Source organism: Corvus brachyrhynchos, unplaced genomic scaffold (assembly GCF_000691975.1).
Source record: "Corvus brachyrhynchos isolate BGI_N302 unplaced genomic scaffold, ASM69197v1 scaffold69, whole genome shotgun sequence".
NCBI classification, from domain to species: domain Eukaryota; kingdom Metazoa; phylum Chordata; class Aves; order Passeriformes; family Corvidae; genus Corvus; species Corvus brachyrhynchos.
Window position 1 is genome coordinate 246,454 of NW_008240228.1, and position 17,305 is coordinate 263,758.

Genomic DNA, 17,305 nt, shown 5'->3' on the forward strand with positions numbered 1-17,305 from the left:
GCAGGAATGTGGTGCAGAGTTGGGGCAAGGTTATATGCAGTCAGGGTGAAGGTAGGGGTTGATGCATGCTATTGCAGGGATGGCCTTGACCTTGCTGGAAATCCCAGCAGGCAGATTAATGAATCAAACCCCAAATCATTTTGAAAGAAGAATAAACTCTACAGAGATCTCCAGAAAATCACTTTGAGAAGTGGGGTTTGAGTCATACCTTGATAAAGATTGATTAATGTGTTGATCTTTGAAGATACAACCTTGCAAACCTAGCAGTTGTTACTATTTCTTTAAAGAAGTAACCAAGACCTGAGACTACATGAAGGAAGATTAATGTTTAGTTAGCAAAATCATGACCTAAGGGCATAGAGAGTAGGTATTAAACTTGTCCATCTAATTTCAAGGTCAGCACATATCCTTGTCTTGGATGATGGTCTGCCATGCCATGCTGGTATTTTTCCCCCAAAGACTTCTCTCTTGGCAAGGGATAGACGAACAAGGAAGCAAAATCAAGGTTGCAAAGACATGGTATGTTAGGAATTTTTCATGCTTATTTTCCAAATGCATCTACAACTCAAATTTACTTACTTGGTTTTGACTGGTTTTCCTCGAAGGCATTTATATCCTTTGGTTGATGTACGCTGCTTCTGCACTATCTTATTCTACCTTTTTACAGCCTGCATACGAAATTTAAAATACTTTCTTTGCCATTTCGGCCAATTTTTGTTTGTCTCACCTTGATTGATAATCCTAAGAGCTATACAGTTATTGGTTTCTATTTGGAAAGATGCCCTGGCTGTATTAGCTTCTGATTTTTATAAAAGATATTAAAATCTCCAAACTGCATAATTTTATAGAAATGTGCAAGGTTTGCATGAACTTTGTTACATCCTATTGCTCATTTTCATAGGTATTCTGTATTTAAATGTTATTGTACTGCTTATAATGGACCAAACAATGAAGTAATTTGTCAAATAATATATAGACTCGTGCTTATGGCTCTATTTTGGTATGCTATTATTCTGAGTAGTCTAGAATTGCTTTAAGGAAAAGAAAAATACTCCTGTAGTGCAAGGTAACCTCTTTGGCTGCAGTTAATTTGATTTTTCTCAGTAGCAGGAGGCAAACTAAATGGAGTTAAAATTACATTGATAAACCACAGCCTTCACATGTCACCATAGCTCCAAAACTGCAGATTAAGTCTAGGTCAGCTTGCTGGTTTTAAAGGAGAAACATGGATATGAGAGCTCTCAAATCTTTTTGATAATTACAGATGATTGTTTGATGGGCAGGTAGGCATGATTCAAAGTGAGAAATCTTCAGTGTCTAATCCTATTTGGTCATTTTGCATCATCATAGGGAGGTTTCAGGGTGGTTCAGAGGAGAATTTCTCTTTTTGTGTTCTTGTTCCTCTTAAGTGGGACAGATGGAGTTGAAATGTTCTTTGTAGAAACAATTATGCCTGTCTGAGGAAGGTAACTGGCAAAAGATCTTGAAAGTTCAAAGATAATTACCCAGAACTAAAGACAGCAGAGCTGTGAGAGCTTGTGTGTCCTGAGAAGATGCTCATTTATTGGTAAATACCAATTTATTGGGGGTTAGTCACAGCATCCTGACTTGCAACAGAACTGCATATATTTATGGGAAGAGATTTAAGTGCTTGTGCTTCTTGGTACTGAGATATATATATATATAGATATATAGCTGAAGATATAGATATAGATATGCATGATGTTCCAGTGAGATAAGTAGGAAAAAAGCAAGGAGTCGTAACCAGTCTAAGTAAAGTGGAGAAGTTGCCAAATTTCCTGGTTGGCAGGTCTCCAGTGCACTCTGGCCTCAATGGGATGTGTGCTGAAGGGGATAAAGCAGACCTGGCTCACTGGGCTGCTGGCATTAGGGGCCAAGCAAAAAGCAACGTGCAAACCGGCAGTTGCCCCTACCAGGCAGAAATGAAAAGGTTAAACCAGTCCCGTGGTTAGGTAAACCTTTGGCATGGAGCAAAAAGGATGGATAGCGGAAAGAAAAGAATGTTCTCATGTACGTGGGGCAAAGCAGCTTCTTGCAAGAGAAAAGGCTGTGCTGTAAAGAGACTAGAAACCAAATTGTGGCATAAATTGTGTACAGGAAATATCAGGCGCAAAATTCACCAAAAAACCCCAAAACCAAAATTCTAGTACACTGCTGCAATCTCTTGCATTTGTCAGAAGTGAAATATTCGCCAACCAATTTATTTAAGATTTTTCAGAGTAGACTTACCCTAGGAAGGAGGGAGATGCTCATTCCCTTGTGTGTGTTTGAGTGAAATCCAGGCCCTGGAGCCTGTAGTAGCAAGGAGAAACAACAACAGAAAGCTGTAAGCATGTAAGCCTGGGAGCTGAGACACAGCAGGGATGAACCTAAAGCAGCTCCTTGGCTCTTCGAAACACTACAAAGACCTTGAGAGCAGAGTTTGCTCCCCTCAAAGACAGTGAAGGATTGACTGTTAGATTGGTACTGGGGACCTCTCTGTAGAGACCCTTTGTGTAGGAGCAAGGTTGCTTACATCCTTTTTCCTGTTCCTATATCCTGGTCATTTGAGTTTTCTTCAGTTTAGGATGTTAATTACCCTTGTTTGTTATAATAAATAATGACTTTTGTTGCTGCTGTTCAGCCTTCTCCAGGGAGTTCACTCCATTAGAAGGCTGACATGGGTCCACCTCTGAGTTTTGGCTTGTCCTTGGATATGCTGCCTCTTGAGAATATCAAATCCCTCTCCCCTTCTGGCAGATAGTAGGGAGGATTGCAAATGGCCCAGTTGAGTAAGGTAAAGAATTAGGTAGGTCATGCAGGAATGGAGGAAAGCATAGCATTAAGACAGAGGCAAGTTGGGAAGCTGGAAAGTGGGGGAAGAACATGTTGGGAGAGATGGAAAAAGTAAAGAGAAAGTATTAGAAAAGGAAGAGGAAAAGAAGATGACAGTCTGAATATCCAGAAAACAATTCCCTGGATATTCCCTCTCCCTGATTAATTGATAATGGAAAATAATGTCTTTAATCCTTCTGTCCTCTGAGGGCATGACTTACCTGCAGCATACATGTTGGGAGAGCACTGAAGGATTTATGCAATGGAGGACTGTTACTATTTTGTTTAAGAGAGAATACGTTTAGAGGTTTCTTCACTCAACTTTAAACAGTTTGAGCTATATCAGCTGAAAATACGACTTAGGTGTTTTTATATGTTATTTTGTTGGTTTCATTTTTAGTGGATAGTATATCAAATTATTTCTCTTTGATCTCCATTTGATTGTTTTCTGAATTTATAAAGCAGCCTTTAATCTGCCCAGTTAAGTGTTAACTTTTTACCTTTGCCTACTGCTTTCTTATGAAAATGTGTAGAAAAGGTAATTTATTTCAGGCAAAATATAAATAAAAATATAGAAATTAAGCTTGTGGTGGGTTTTTTGGTTTGTTTGGGTTTTTTGTTTGTTGTTTTTCCACCTTGACAAATCCCTAAATACTTGGTGCAAGTTCATAGTTAAAAATACAGCTTCTGTCTAGTTTCTTTAGACTCTGGGAGTCTTACTGTCTTGAGAAGTTGAAGCTTAAGTTACTTGGTTTAAACTTCAAAAACTAAAAGTAGGACAGTTTTTTGTTTCGTTACTCTCTGCAAAATCAAGTCAGGTGCTGCTGCAGCGGCTGCAAAACCAGCCAGTTTCGCACATGAACCAGTGCCATGTTCTTCTCTTTGATTTTTCTCATCTGTGACAGAGATTTCTGGTACAAAGGATCAAAAGCCAGAGCTACTCTTTGAAAAATGAGAAAATTCAGAGTTGTAAAAATAACAAGAGAATTAAAGATGACTGACTTCTTAGTTTTAATAGTTACCATTTCCTTAATTTTCTTTTTCCCCCCCTTTTCCCCCCATTTAAATGTATCAAAACATTGAAGTACAAAGAGAATTTGGATAAAAGGTTAAAGATGACTCAGCCTCCATCAATGCCCTGTTTTTCTTCTTTAAAATGCCCTGTTTTTCTTCCTAAAAAAAGCCTTTTACCTTATTGTAGGCATGAAAACATAGACTGTACAAGCCAAAAAATAATGAGATGTTTCAATCCTGTAGATTTTTGCTTGATGTCAGAAAATGGAATTTTTTATGTTTAGGGAGCATAACACTTGGAACAATTTCATTTTTCAGAAGTGACAAGCTTTCATGTGTGTATTATGTGGTATTCTACTTTGGTCCACTCTATATTGAAATATGATCTGCAAAGTATTGTACAAGACTTTTCATTAACATGTTCTATTCTGCTGTACCATAAAACCCCTGAACAGAATTAAATCCAGCAGGTCCCCCAGCAGACATAATGCCAGTGAAAAGTCTCCAACAGATTATAATAGAAATTAAAGGACACCCTTCAAATGGTGATGGCTATTTTTCCTAAAGGTTCTGAAGTGAGAGTGCACCCCATCCCAGGCACAGCATTTCATGGTATTGGAGCCTTCATTTTCACTCTCTTGGTTTCCAAAAGGCCAGTCTCCAAATTTGCATCTCTCCCTGGGGCTCAGTAGTTGAAGACTATGAAGCATGGTTTCACTTTGAAAGGATTTGCTTCCATATAGATGGTGTTAGGTATGTGCTGTTCCCAGAATCTTAAGGTCAGATTTGTATGTAAGATAGAATAGGTGATAGAAAATAAAAGGATCACTTACTGTTCTGCCATCTGCTCTTACAGCATTAAATTCCTGCTAAAAACCAGTCTCCTGACTGGAATATGGGAGAAGTAGAGGAATTCATTTAGCTGTGTAAAATTTACTAGAATAACATGTGCTGGGTATGAAGCACCTTCCCCTTCAGGACTGGACCTAATACTGTCTAAATTTGATTGTACTAACTCACAAGTACTCCATTGTGGCAGATAAGTATTGTTTCTTACGGATAATATTGCTGAGACAGACGAATAACATGCCTCTGAGTAATACAAGACCCAAAAATAAAACATGGCCTTTATTTATTGTAAATTAAGGAGTAAATTGCAAATGACTGTTTGCCGCTCTACAAGTGCTCCTGCCCAGCAATGATTGCCAGATAGGATAAACATCATTAACTGTAAAAAGTTTAATGTCTAAAAGACATTAGGAGTGCTGGTATGCAGTGTTGAGGTCTCTCTGTACTACTTTAAAATATATCATCTGCCTTTGCCTTTTGGGTCCAAGCATAGTCTCAGCCTTGCCCATGGTACAAGTATGCATGTGTGTGCACACTCTAATGGATATAATGAAATTTGGATTGCAGCGATGCAGTGATTAATTATAGTAGGGAGATGCTTCTGCTGTCAAAATAAAAATTAGAAATCTTGCACGCTACATACAGAAGCTTCTCAGGAAATCATTCAAGCCCTCTCTTCCTATCAGGCTGGGGAATATGCCTCTTAATTTCCCCTGACAGAAAATACATCACCTCATCAGCAGCCCTAGAAAATGACAAAACATCCCTGCCAAAAAAGACTGCCTGCCAAATACTTCCATTGCCACTGCAGGAAGGGGGACAGGGAAGGAAGGGGTGTGCTTCAGAAATTCCATGGAAGGAGAATTTTTTACCTTGCTACCTGTAGAGTCCCACTGTTACACCTTGCATTGTCGCAAAATGTTCATCTCGTAGTCAAGGTGAGACCCTTGAAGAATTAATTTGAGCAGGAGGGTACACAAACATTTAATTCTGAAAGAATAATTTATATTCCTGAATCTGGATAGTGTGAAATTCCCTTACAGTGTTTGAGCCAGGGCAAAAATCTTGATACAAAATCCATACCTGCAAGATCTCTTACATATTTCAGTGCCAGAACAAATGCTGCTCAGTCACATACTGTACTGTGTGCATCAACCTGTAGCAGTGATTATCTCCAATGAAGTTACTGTGCAATTTCATAAAGGTGCTGTAGCACCACTAATAGGAAAACTTGAATTTATTGAAATATTTGCTACTGCACTTTGGCTTAAATGAGTAAAGTATTTTAAATAAACCTCAAATTTCTATTGAACCTTGCTTTGCTGAATCTCACACAATTGCATTCAGAGTCTGTATATCAAATAGTACATTAGGACAGAGGATTTTCTATAGACAGTTATTGTAACATCATTATTTCAGTGTATTTGTGCTACTGAGCTTTTTTAAATTTATTTTTTATAAAACAAAATTATGATGAGATGAGAATGTTTTATTGTTACTCAGTATCTTTGTGGGACTCTTTCACCAACATTTTTTTCCCTGCATTAAAGTAATAACTTTATAAGTCAGAGTGTCTAAGATAAATGGTGTGTGTGTGTGTGTCTGTGTATATATATATATACACACACATATAATAAGCACACTATCTCTGGTAAATATACTAATAGTGTATTTTTATATAAATATAGTACAATGGACTGGCTTCCTATTACACTGAAATTTCAGTCGCATAGAGGACTGCATAATTCACCTTGCTGTATGGATGCGTCCAGTTCTTATGTTGCAAAGATAACTTTCAAGCTGCAGAGTAGGTGGGAACTGGTGCTGTCATGTCTGCATTAAGTGTCTGGATAGCCTGAAACTCAAGCCTGCAGAATTTTGAGTGTCTCTTTCTCATTTTGGTGGGCATTAGACTCTTGGCATGTAGTGGAATAGAACCCATTGAAATAACTGAATTGCTGAAGTGATGATGAAATTTGTGGCTGGAGGATTTTCTGTCATGTAGATGGGTGGTCATTTGTTGTATGATGGAAATAGTCCACTGGGAAAGTGTGGGGCACAGAAATGTTCCAGCAGGCCTGAGGTTTGTGTAACGTCTGCATCTGGCCCTGTAGAGATGCCATCTGCAGTAATTGATTAGTCCTTTATAACATACCTCTGGAGGATGAAAAATCCTTCCAAGTGACATATATGTATAAATAGGTATATTCTGTACACATACTGGCAACACTGGCATATTACAAACATAGGTAACTTTATATGTGTATGTCAAGAATAATTCAGCATGTTGACATTCTGATTTGCATGATGGCTTTTACGATGTACAAAGTATTCAGATCCCCACACCTTTACCAGCAATAAACTCATGATTTTCATATAGGGTATGTGTTATGACTTTGAACGTTGCAGAGCGAAGTTTACTGGCTGAGACCTTTGTCTTGCATATTAAATTCATGACTGTAGTAATGGACTTTGGTTTGGTTTCATGTGCATGGTAGTGATTTGGGAGTTAAACATTAAAACAATGTGAGTAGCTACTTCTGTTTGAAAGTGTTAAGCAAAACACATTTCGTTTTATAAAACACAACTGGTTTTCTTCTAAAATACATCCAGAAAGCTTAGGAAAACAACTTGCTTATCCCAAAGTTATGTAGAATTAGTCCCCAAATTCCTGTTCAGATGGAACTTAATTTAGATAAAGAAATCATTCCTGATTTTAGCTGTAAGATCTTGCTTTGACTCCAGAGAGTAGGTCTGAGGATGCCGTAGTGGTAGGTTCATTGTACTAATTGGTTTTTAATAGACACTATTTAAAAATTCTGTAATGGAAGTATTTATTAGCAACTAAATATAAAAACAATCTCCCTATGTCCAGGAGGGGATTGTGGTGGTAGTTATTTCACCTTGCTTGTTCCTGGTAGTGACATGATGCAGTACTATCTAATAAAATACAATTTCTGCAGATATGGGGTTTTGAAGTCCTTGAAAATATTAGCACTTATAATTGTGTATAGGTGAAGAAGTGAGTAATGCAGTGAAATAAGTCCTCAGGACATAATTATATGATACTGTTTGGTTGTGTACTGCTTGTCCTGCCAATATGAAGAAGCAGGCACACTGAGAAGAATATAGTTGGAGAAATTTTAGGAATATAATTGGGTCATACTGGCAAGACTGATGGAGAGCAGACATCTCTTCCATCTCCTCTGGTGCCCCACATCACCTTTATCGTTTTAAGATGTCTAGACATTTCTTTAAAATTATTGAAGTTGGAGTTGAACCAGAGAGTGGGAATAAACTACTTGTATTGCAGAATTCCTCTCTATTTTAAAGATGCATACATTCAATGTTAATAATGGAGCTTCTCATTTAAATCAGTATGTGTCTGCTCCTTGTAACCAGCCATAAATTCTCTACAGTCCTGTATGTGCTGATAGACTAGAAAATGATGCATCTTTTTTATTGGTTCAATATCATCAAATGACCTGGGGAGTTAATGCAGGAGGCAGTTTTACATAGGGATTTGACCTGCAAAACAACTCCAGCAATGCCAATGGGAGGTTGCATATTTCTATCTCATGATATGAGTGCTGGGAAAAAAATGGGTTTGATTTACCTTTAAGTGCAAACACAAACTATGGGGAGAGGACTTGCTTTCTTTTGGATTGTTCCCATCAGTGGCTTAGCGGACCATGTTCAGTGGTACTTGTTACCAACTCTTGAGTCTTTTGTGTGTTTTCCAGATATAGCTGGCTGGAATTAGTTCAAGCATTTTATTTATTGCTGTGCAAAAAGGGGAGACAGTTCCCTCCCTCCCTCCCTCTCTCTCTCTCTTCCCTCCTCTCCCCCCCGCCATAGGATGGAAAAAGAAATTAGGAGATAGCTTTGAACACCTCTCTGGAAGAACTAAAAGTAGAGATCTGAATAGTTGTTTTTAGCAGTTATGCCATTGCCTTGTTCTCATTTTCGGTGTGATAAAGCAGGACTTTGCCTGCATGTGGGAATTCTCTTCAGAAATTAAAGCTATGAGCTTCCAGCGTGGACACACATTGGAATGGGATTGAGCTACAGCTGAGTTACAAGAAGTGGTAGTTCAGGGCACAACAAAAGCTTCAGGTCAGGTGATGGCTGGAGTCCAGCAATGCATCTCCCAGAGCATGACTTCAGTGATCATTCTTAGATCCAATGATCTTACATTTATGATAGAACATAATTAAAACCAAACAAATTACACCACCATACAGTTGGAGACCACAGATTTTGGGAGACTAAATGCAGTCTTTTAACATAACACCTTCCTGCAGAAATTGTTCTTACTTCCTATTTGATGCTGTGTCCTCACATTTGGATTGGCAATTTTTAATATTTATGTGGGCAAACAGTGGCAGTCCAATTCCTAAATTTTCTTTCAGTCACTCTCTGATGACAAAATGCATTGTTATCTTAGCAATACTACAGAGCAGATTGCAATAACCTCAGTAGAAATGTATAATGTGATATTTACTAATAGCATATAGTGTAGCTCATGAATATTTGGCAGTTTCTTCTTCCTAGTGCTTTGTAGTTTAAACAGAATTTTCTCATTTGAGCTTGTCACTTCTGGTGCTGATTCATCCTTTAATGTCTTCCAGGTTGCCACTTTAGAATTCCCTCCAAAGAAGCTCTTTGGAAACAAGGATGAGCGAGTGATTGCAGAACGACGGTGTCACTTAGAGGTAATACCAGCTTTTTAACAGGCTTCTGGTGTGTGTTTAGGTGGAGTAGTCCCTGCTTGACCAACAGAAACCATTCCCATGTGATCAACATTAAATAGCCTGTTTGTAAATACCAAATTACTTGCTGCCTCATTTAACACAGGAGATGGCAGCAGTACATTGTGAAGTAATGAAACATCTCTTAAAACATAAATTACTCCTAGTCTAGAAAAAAAAAAAAGGAACTCTTTGGAGATGTTCACAGGAGATACATTTATTTAATGGGGAAAGGTGGTGGGTGAGGTAAGTATTCCCTGTAGACAGCTGGTATCTGTGCAAGACGAGATTAGTAAAAATATACTGCTACTTTAAATACAATTTGTTAGTTGGAGATTTACTATTTTATCATAGTTAGTATATCCAAATATCTCATGACAGAAGGAAAGCAATATTTAGGCATCTTTGAGTTTTATTTTGTAACCCAACTTTCTGAACATATTCTTTTTCTTTCGATTAATTTTAAAAATCAATTTTATTGTGGACAAAGTTACTGAGTTTGAGGGTTTGCGTTATTTTGCTAGTTCTACAGTGCTGTGTGGATGCCATGATTTTGAACTCCTATCACACATTAGGTCTTTATATTTCTATGTTAATGCATGTTTTACTGCAGCCAAGGGCCAGGAGGTGGGGTTTTGGGAAGGAAGAAGAGTCATGATCAAAGACTAAACTGTACACCTTGCAACTATATTATAGCAACTTGGGCATTACTTGATCATGCAAGTCAGTAGGAATTAAATTCTTTGTAGAGCTAAAATAGCATTAGGTAGTGCTTTAGAGAAATGAATATAAAAGTAGATTGCTTACAATTGGAATATTTTCTTAGGTAATTTTTCATTGTACTTCACCTTTTCTTTGATCTACCAACAAAACATCCTCCCAATGACTTCTGATGTGAGGCTGTCTTACATGAAGCACAAAATGAGGTTTTTTTTCTTTCACATCCTGGATAGACAGCATAAAGGCATGCTCATATTCCAGTCTAGTACTCAATTTGCATATTTTTGTACCAGTAAAAAATTTAATCCCTTAATCTTTCTGGCCTTTCATTGGTTTACGAACAGATTTTATTGTAATTATTCTAATGTTAAAACTGCTCTGTATAGCGATGCTTTGATCATGGCCATGTAGTACTTGCAGCTCTCTATATAGCCAGGTTCTAACTTAAAATTAAATTGTATCTATTTTAACTAAATAGGTCATTAAAACTTTATTACCTATATATTTTGCAAGCATAATAGTATATGACAACTGTTCACATGAATATGTTTTGCCATATGCCCCTTGGCCATTCCACTCAGTAGTCCAGACAACTCACAGTGTTGAGAAACTGAAGATCCCCCGTGGCTAAGGGCAAGTTAGATAAAGAGGACAAGGAGCCAAGCAAATGTTACTATCCTTGCCATGAGGAATTCAATACAACAAGCTGATCAAAACTCCCTGATGTATAGATCTCTAATCATGGTATTTTCTTTTCACTACATATTTTGCAGTGGTTTGCTCTGCCTTTGCCAACGGCTGGAGAGTTTTAGCTCACACAGCTGCAGCCTCCTTGGTGAAGAGTGAGGGAAACCACCTAAGCAGTGATGGTTTCCAAAGTCACGTAATACTTTGAAGGCTCAAAGAACATCTTGAGTTATGCTTTGAAAGTGGCAGCTATGCTGCAGTAGTGGCAGATGGCCCAGGCATCAGTTCTATTTCAAATACTGTCCGTTCATGCCTTGTGGCTTTCAGTCCAGTGTGAACCTTGAGCATACTTCAGTGGGCTAACTGGAAAGTAGTAAATGGACGGATTGTCTCAGGGAGGGACTTGGGTCCTTGGTTTTGGACTGTAGCGTGCTTCTCACATGAGAATTTGGTCAGGTAGAAGGTAAGAGTGTTAGACCTTGGTATCAAGTACAAACATGGCTTGTATTCAGTTGACTTTCACACCTGATCCTGTACCTTGATTTGCTGAAAACCCTTTGCAATCTCTTTCAAGCTTCACAGATGATGTGTTGGTATAGCTGTAGTAGGGTATAAAAGCTTTTTTGGTTGCTCCACTTGATTAGTCAAGAGCTAATGGCTAATACAGGATTTTTAGAAAAGACAAAGCAGAGTTACCAGACCAACACAAATGTATATTTTTATTCAACATCTGAGCTAATTTTATTGACTAAAAATAAATGACAGCCTGAAATACCAGTCCAATAAGTGTTCTGAACAAATACTCTGTAATGTAAGCTTATTAGTGGAGCGGTTGTCCCAGTGGTGGTGAAAAAGAAACTGCTTTGCTTTTCCACTTTTTACATTAGGTATTCATGCATCTTGAATAGGCTGGAACTCCATATCATTTTTCCTGAGCTATTTGCATTGAAATAGGTTTGGCTAGTTCAGTGCTTCCCACAGGTGATCTCTTAGCAACTGCAGTTTTCCTTGTGCTTAATTAGATTTGACCCTTTGCAAGACACTTTAGGAAGAATTTAGTTTTTCCTACACGTCATCTCTAGGATTCTTGCCACAGTAGAAGTACTGAGAAGAGCAGTGGGGTTTTTGGTACCTTTCCAGACAACTATAATCAGGAGGGCTGGCTGTTGCAGTTTGCTTTGTTTGAAGATTGAGATGAAGCGTTACCTTATGTCAGCCTGGGTTTAGAAGTGGGCATATTTCATCATAATGAAGGTGAAATTACTTGGAGTAAAAGAATCCAGAGAGCCCCAAATTATAAGGATTGTGATTTTAAAATCCCAGTAAGTTCCAAGTTTGTGTATAACATTAAGTTCTTTTATTTATCCTAGCTGGTACAAATGCTGACTAACCAAAAGCTTCACTATTACTGTATCAAATATTACTGTATCCTGCAGCTGTAGGGAGGAGGAGAGAAATCCAGCAGGCAGGAATTGTGCAGCAAGATTGATTTCTTTAATTATTTTACAAACTCTTTTATAGACTTTTTCTTCATAGTCTAATTGGACAAAGGATCAGCCACCCCCTGGGTGGATTGGCTAAAATCCTAAACATCCACTGTCAAAATATTTTTCTACTGTACCATAAACATAGTTCTACAAGGTCACAGGTGTTCATAGTTTATAGAACTTCTGCTAATCTCTCTGTGAGAGAGAAAAGTATCCCACGGGCTTAGAAAGCAGCAGGAAAATTCCTTGCTAACAGCATTTTTGTATCCACACTTTGCAATGCCTTGTTTGTAAGAAAGCACATTATATGAACTACTTTTCTGTGAGATGAACCTGAGAACTTAACTTTGATCTCCAGCATGATACGTAATTGCAATGTAAACACTTTTTTTTTGCTTTGGTGTTTGTTGGTATAATATCAAGTCTTTTGAACTGTATTTGACATTACCATAGAGCTTAGGAAAATAATGTGCAAGTTTTTTCCTATACATCTTAAGAGAAAACATTTAAATTTTATTTAAAATTATCTACCCAAAATAACCTATTGCAATCTATTAATTTAGTTTTTCATCAGGGCAAAACTCTACATTAATTGTTCTGCAGTTTAAATACTGTAATTTCACTTCAGAGCCAACCTTGCTTGATTAAATCTGCCTTAAATGAAACAGCCAAGAATTCTTTTGATTAAAGTTAATGAACAGAAGTTAGTGTGTATCTATCCTTTCTTGCAAATAGAAATCAGTAGGTAAGAGCATAGGATCCTTTTTTTAGTGAGTTCAGATAATGTATATTCAGTTTTTCATATTTTTTTAAGCAAGAGCTTTGTAAAGGAAGCACTTGAGTCAGTGAATGTATCTACTCCTGTTTTAACTCAAGTATCTTTTATTCCTTTGTGAGTTGCTAGGTCTGTTAATGACACTAAAAAGAAATTTTCCTGAAATCCCAGCTTCTTTGGATACTGCATTTCTGTATCATATCAATTCCCCTGACTATTCTTTTTTTCTTCTCTTAGACTTCTGCTTTGTTGTAGTAATGAAGATTATTCTTAGCCCAGTTTTCCCATTGTGCAGCCAAGAGAAACTGGGCAGGAGTCTAAGCTGACATAGCAGATTGAGCTGTGTTTCTTGACTCTGTGGTCAGAAGCCTTGCAGTCATGGACCCACTAGACTTTCTTTCCTACCCTTGCTGTCACCAGTGTGTTTAGGAAAAAACAACTGTTATGCTGACAAAATCCAAACAGGTTGTTGCTTAAAGGAAAACAAAAACTCTCCCCAGCCTCAGTCGTTCTCCTTGTCTCTGTTCCCTGTTTCCTCTTCGCTGTTCTCAGGGCTGCATTTCCTCAGGTTGGTTTGCAGACAGCAAAGGGAGAAACAAGCAAAATCCCTGATGGGGTTTTTAGGGATCAACAGTTGGTTAGAGTGTGGTGCTGGTAACACCAAGGTTGTGGGTTCCATCTCCAGATGGGCCATTCCATTAAGAGCTGGACTGGTTCTTGTGGGTCCCTTCCAACTCAGAATATCCTGTGATCTAGAAATAAAGCTCAGCAGTCAGTAGGAGTCATGTGTTATCTTTTGCTGCCACTTACAGAGCTCAGGGAATGAAAGTCAACCTGTAACTATGGTAATGTGAGCCTATGTTGAGTTCTGTAGAAGCATATACATCTTTTTGGCATTGCTTCTGCTTTTCTTTTTTCTTGGTACTTTGAACCTCTTTAAAAGATAGACACACTCAATTTATTTAAAATTAATAATATAATTGTCCTTAACCTCCTCACTTCCTGATGTCTGCTGATGAGGATTCAATGATAAGTGTTAATGCAAGAGGCAGAAATAAATGAGCTGCATAATTCAGTTTTGCTGTCCAATCTGTAGAACTGTCTGGGGAACGTATTGCAGACACTGAACTGGCTGAAATATTGCTGTTACCTTCAGCCAAAATTAACCTTCCAGAATTAGATTAACTTAGAAGTCAAATCTTTTGTTTGTTTTTTAGTTTTTATTTTCACTTTAGTTCCTTTGGAGGTGATGATTTCTAGGGTTTGGATTTTTTTTTAATAAGGCTCTAAATTTAGCCATGCTGTCTTTCCCCTTTAAAAGTAACATTCAGCTGACATGATTCCAGGAATCTGGTTCTTAAGGAAAAGGTGAAATAAGGAAAATAGCACCTTTTTCTTGAACTTAGATTAATTCTTGTTATTTAAGTGTCTTATTAATTTTTGAATTAACACCTTGGTGGAAGCCAGCAGTAGAAATGTCTGAGAAGAAAAAAACCCTCAAAATATTTGTCATCAAATGTGGGCAAACAGAATGTTTGAATCTGCCTGAGACCTTGAGGTTTTCCTTGAAGTCATGACAACAGAAATGTTTTAATGAGATTTTAGCTTATTCATCACCTGAATATTCAGTATGAACTTCATAAATACTCCCCATGAGTCTTTGTTTCACTGCCCCATTCCTATATAACTGAGAGAACCTATGCTAGTTATAGGTAAATTGATGTCTCTATTGTAAAAATCCTATCAAGTGGGGCTAGAGTTACCATTTCTGTTTGATTTTTTTCCTGGCTGACACCAGTCATAAAGAGCTTTCAAAGCTACTATATACATGTTTGTTCGAAGTGATTACTAAAAGGAAATTATTAGACACAGACATGAGCTTACAACATCCTTAACAACAAAGCTTTCTAAAAGGAGCTTTAAATCCAGCTGCTCATCAGCCTGGCTCTTGAAGAATGATTGCCTCTGACAGCGTCGTGGTAAAATACTGTTCTTAGCAGAATCTAGGTGAGATGGACTTCAGAACGCATTCAGAATATATTTGGTACTTACTGGAAGATAAAAGGAAAATCTTCTCTTTTTTCACAGGCATGAATGCACACCAGTAGCACTGCTGGTGCAAAAGCAAACCACTGCAAGTGTTGGTTTTAATGTTTGATAATCCTAGAGAGGATTGTTTCATAACCATAGTCTGAACAACAGAATGCAATATCTTGGAGTGATGGCTTTAATTTCCCACTAGAGGAATAGAATGCAGTGGGATCAGGGAAAGAAAGCGCATAGATGCATCCATGAAGACAAGAGAAGAGTGTGTGTGGCTAGGCCATATTGTGAATATCAGTTATATGAAATCCATGTCATAGATCATTTTCTAACTTAGGTATAGTCAGTCTGCACCAGGTGCCTTTCATAACCTCTAGTAACCACTGAAAAATTTTAGAACAAAAATAACTGCTTTTCAGCAACAGCACTGAAGTCTTGCTGCCAGACAGTAAGACTTTGCAGTTAGCCATCTGAAAGCAAGTTCACATCAGGTTCCCATCTGTCAGCGCATCATTAGGGCAGCCCAAGGCACATGGCTTTTCTGGTTTTGAAGCATCAACCCTCAAAGAGGAGTTGCAGCAGTTCTCAGCAGCAAAGCATTTAATCTTTTTTTGGGCGGTTCTGCTTCTTGTGTGGGACCCTGTTGGCTTCAAAAAATGAATAAATAAAATTTATTTTACTTATTGGCTACAGTCACTAGATACAAAGAAGCAGAACTTTGCATAGGTCAGCCATTGATCCCATACCAATAAAATGTTACTTTGATTAAATACCGTAGACCTTCAGCTAGCCCACAGCAATGCAAGATATTATTCTTGTAATAGAAACACATGGTAAAGATGTTAATTTAGAAGGAACAAAAGCCTGAGGTTATTTTCTGGATGAGTTAATTTTAAGCTCTGGTTTGACAGGCTACTGGATGCAAAAGGAATGGTAAGTGTGGTCTCATTTGCTCAAACTCTGGGCCGAATTCAAGATCAGGTCTGAAGCTCTTGCTCTGCAGAGTTTTCTAGAGGTAACTTGGCATAATATATGTACCCCTTTAGAAGAATTTTGGTGGTTTTTTTCTTTAGGTGTGTAGCTTCAGGTCCCTACCTCAAAAAATGATCTTTTGTGATCAAATGTTTATCTCCATTACAATCAAAGAATTAAATAGGATTTGCAATTTGGATGCCTTTTTATTTTTCTCTCTCCTTTTTAGATATTTCAGCGTATCAGAAAATAAGGAGGTATGTTTATCATGATTTAGTAAGTTTAGAAAATGTGACAGCATATAGTTTGAGCCCCAGTTTAGTGCCACATCCTAATGTGTTTTGCTGTCAGGACGGAATAAATTTCCCAACATCCTCCTACAAATGAAGTTTTGAAGTTGTGTACATTCATCGCAATCTCCAGTAATGGCTCTGCACATACAGATGTGGGCAGATGAATAAAAGGAGCGCTCAGCCAAGGAGACTGGGTTGAATTTGGTGCTACCTGTTTCCAAAACAAGCATATCAGTCATCCTCTGGCATGTGATTTCACCAGAGGAAGCAGAGGGTGATGCGTGTCAAGTTGTTTGGTAGGTGTTTGCCAAGCCCACTCCAGCAGATGGCACACTGTCGCTACTGGCCCAGGGATGTGTGCTAAATTCAATCCTGTTGTTCTTTCTGAATAAATTTTGACAAGACTTGTTTTGACTTGTGCTCTGGAGAAAAGATTGGTTTCCTTCATTAATCAGGTCTGTTTTGGTCCTTTTCAGTATGGCCATTCACTTCCCAAAGAAGACTCACACTGATAGACCACCTGTAAATCATAGCCCTTGCTGCCTTTTTTTTGCTTCCCTGCCAGCCTACAATTCAGTTTTCATTGGAGCTGCCTACAGCCAATAAATGTAAGCTTTTAGCATGCAGACATTGTAAGAAATATTAAGTCCTGTGGATTTTAAATTAATTTTAGGCAGAGTAAGATTGTAATTTGGGATGTAGACTGACTTCAGAAGTTAATTCAATTGATGTGGCATAATAGTAATTCAGCATAGTGTGCTCATGCCTTTAGATTTGCACAGAAAAATGCTCCAAATACCTATAATGAATAGTTTGGGTTTTGAAAACCTGAGAGAGCAGTTTCACCTTTAATCATAACTGGCATCTCTCAGAATGCTT

The 17,305-nt window shown here is 37.9% G+C and overlaps 1 protein-coding gene across 8 annotated transcripts in view; it reads left to right on the plus strand.

The window, feature by feature from the left end:
* Positions 1 to 17,305, plus strand: part of KIF16B (kinesin family member 16B) — a 168,372-nt gene that overhangs the window by 134,915 nt on the left and 16,152 nt on the right. For 6 of the 8 annotated variants that reach the window (XM_017745293.1, XM_017745297.1, XM_017745295.1 and 3 more), the window contains one exon: positions 9,330 to 9,413. In XM_017745293.1, coding sequence (XP_017600782.1) covers positions 9,330 to 9,413 — 84 coding nt within the window. Of the gene's footprint in view, positions 1 to 395; positions 520 to 9,329; positions 9,414 to 16,902; positions 17,035 to 17,305 lie in introns of those variants that run through there. The other 2 variants (XR_001865537.1, XR_001865538.1) reach the window with 2 other exon arrangements.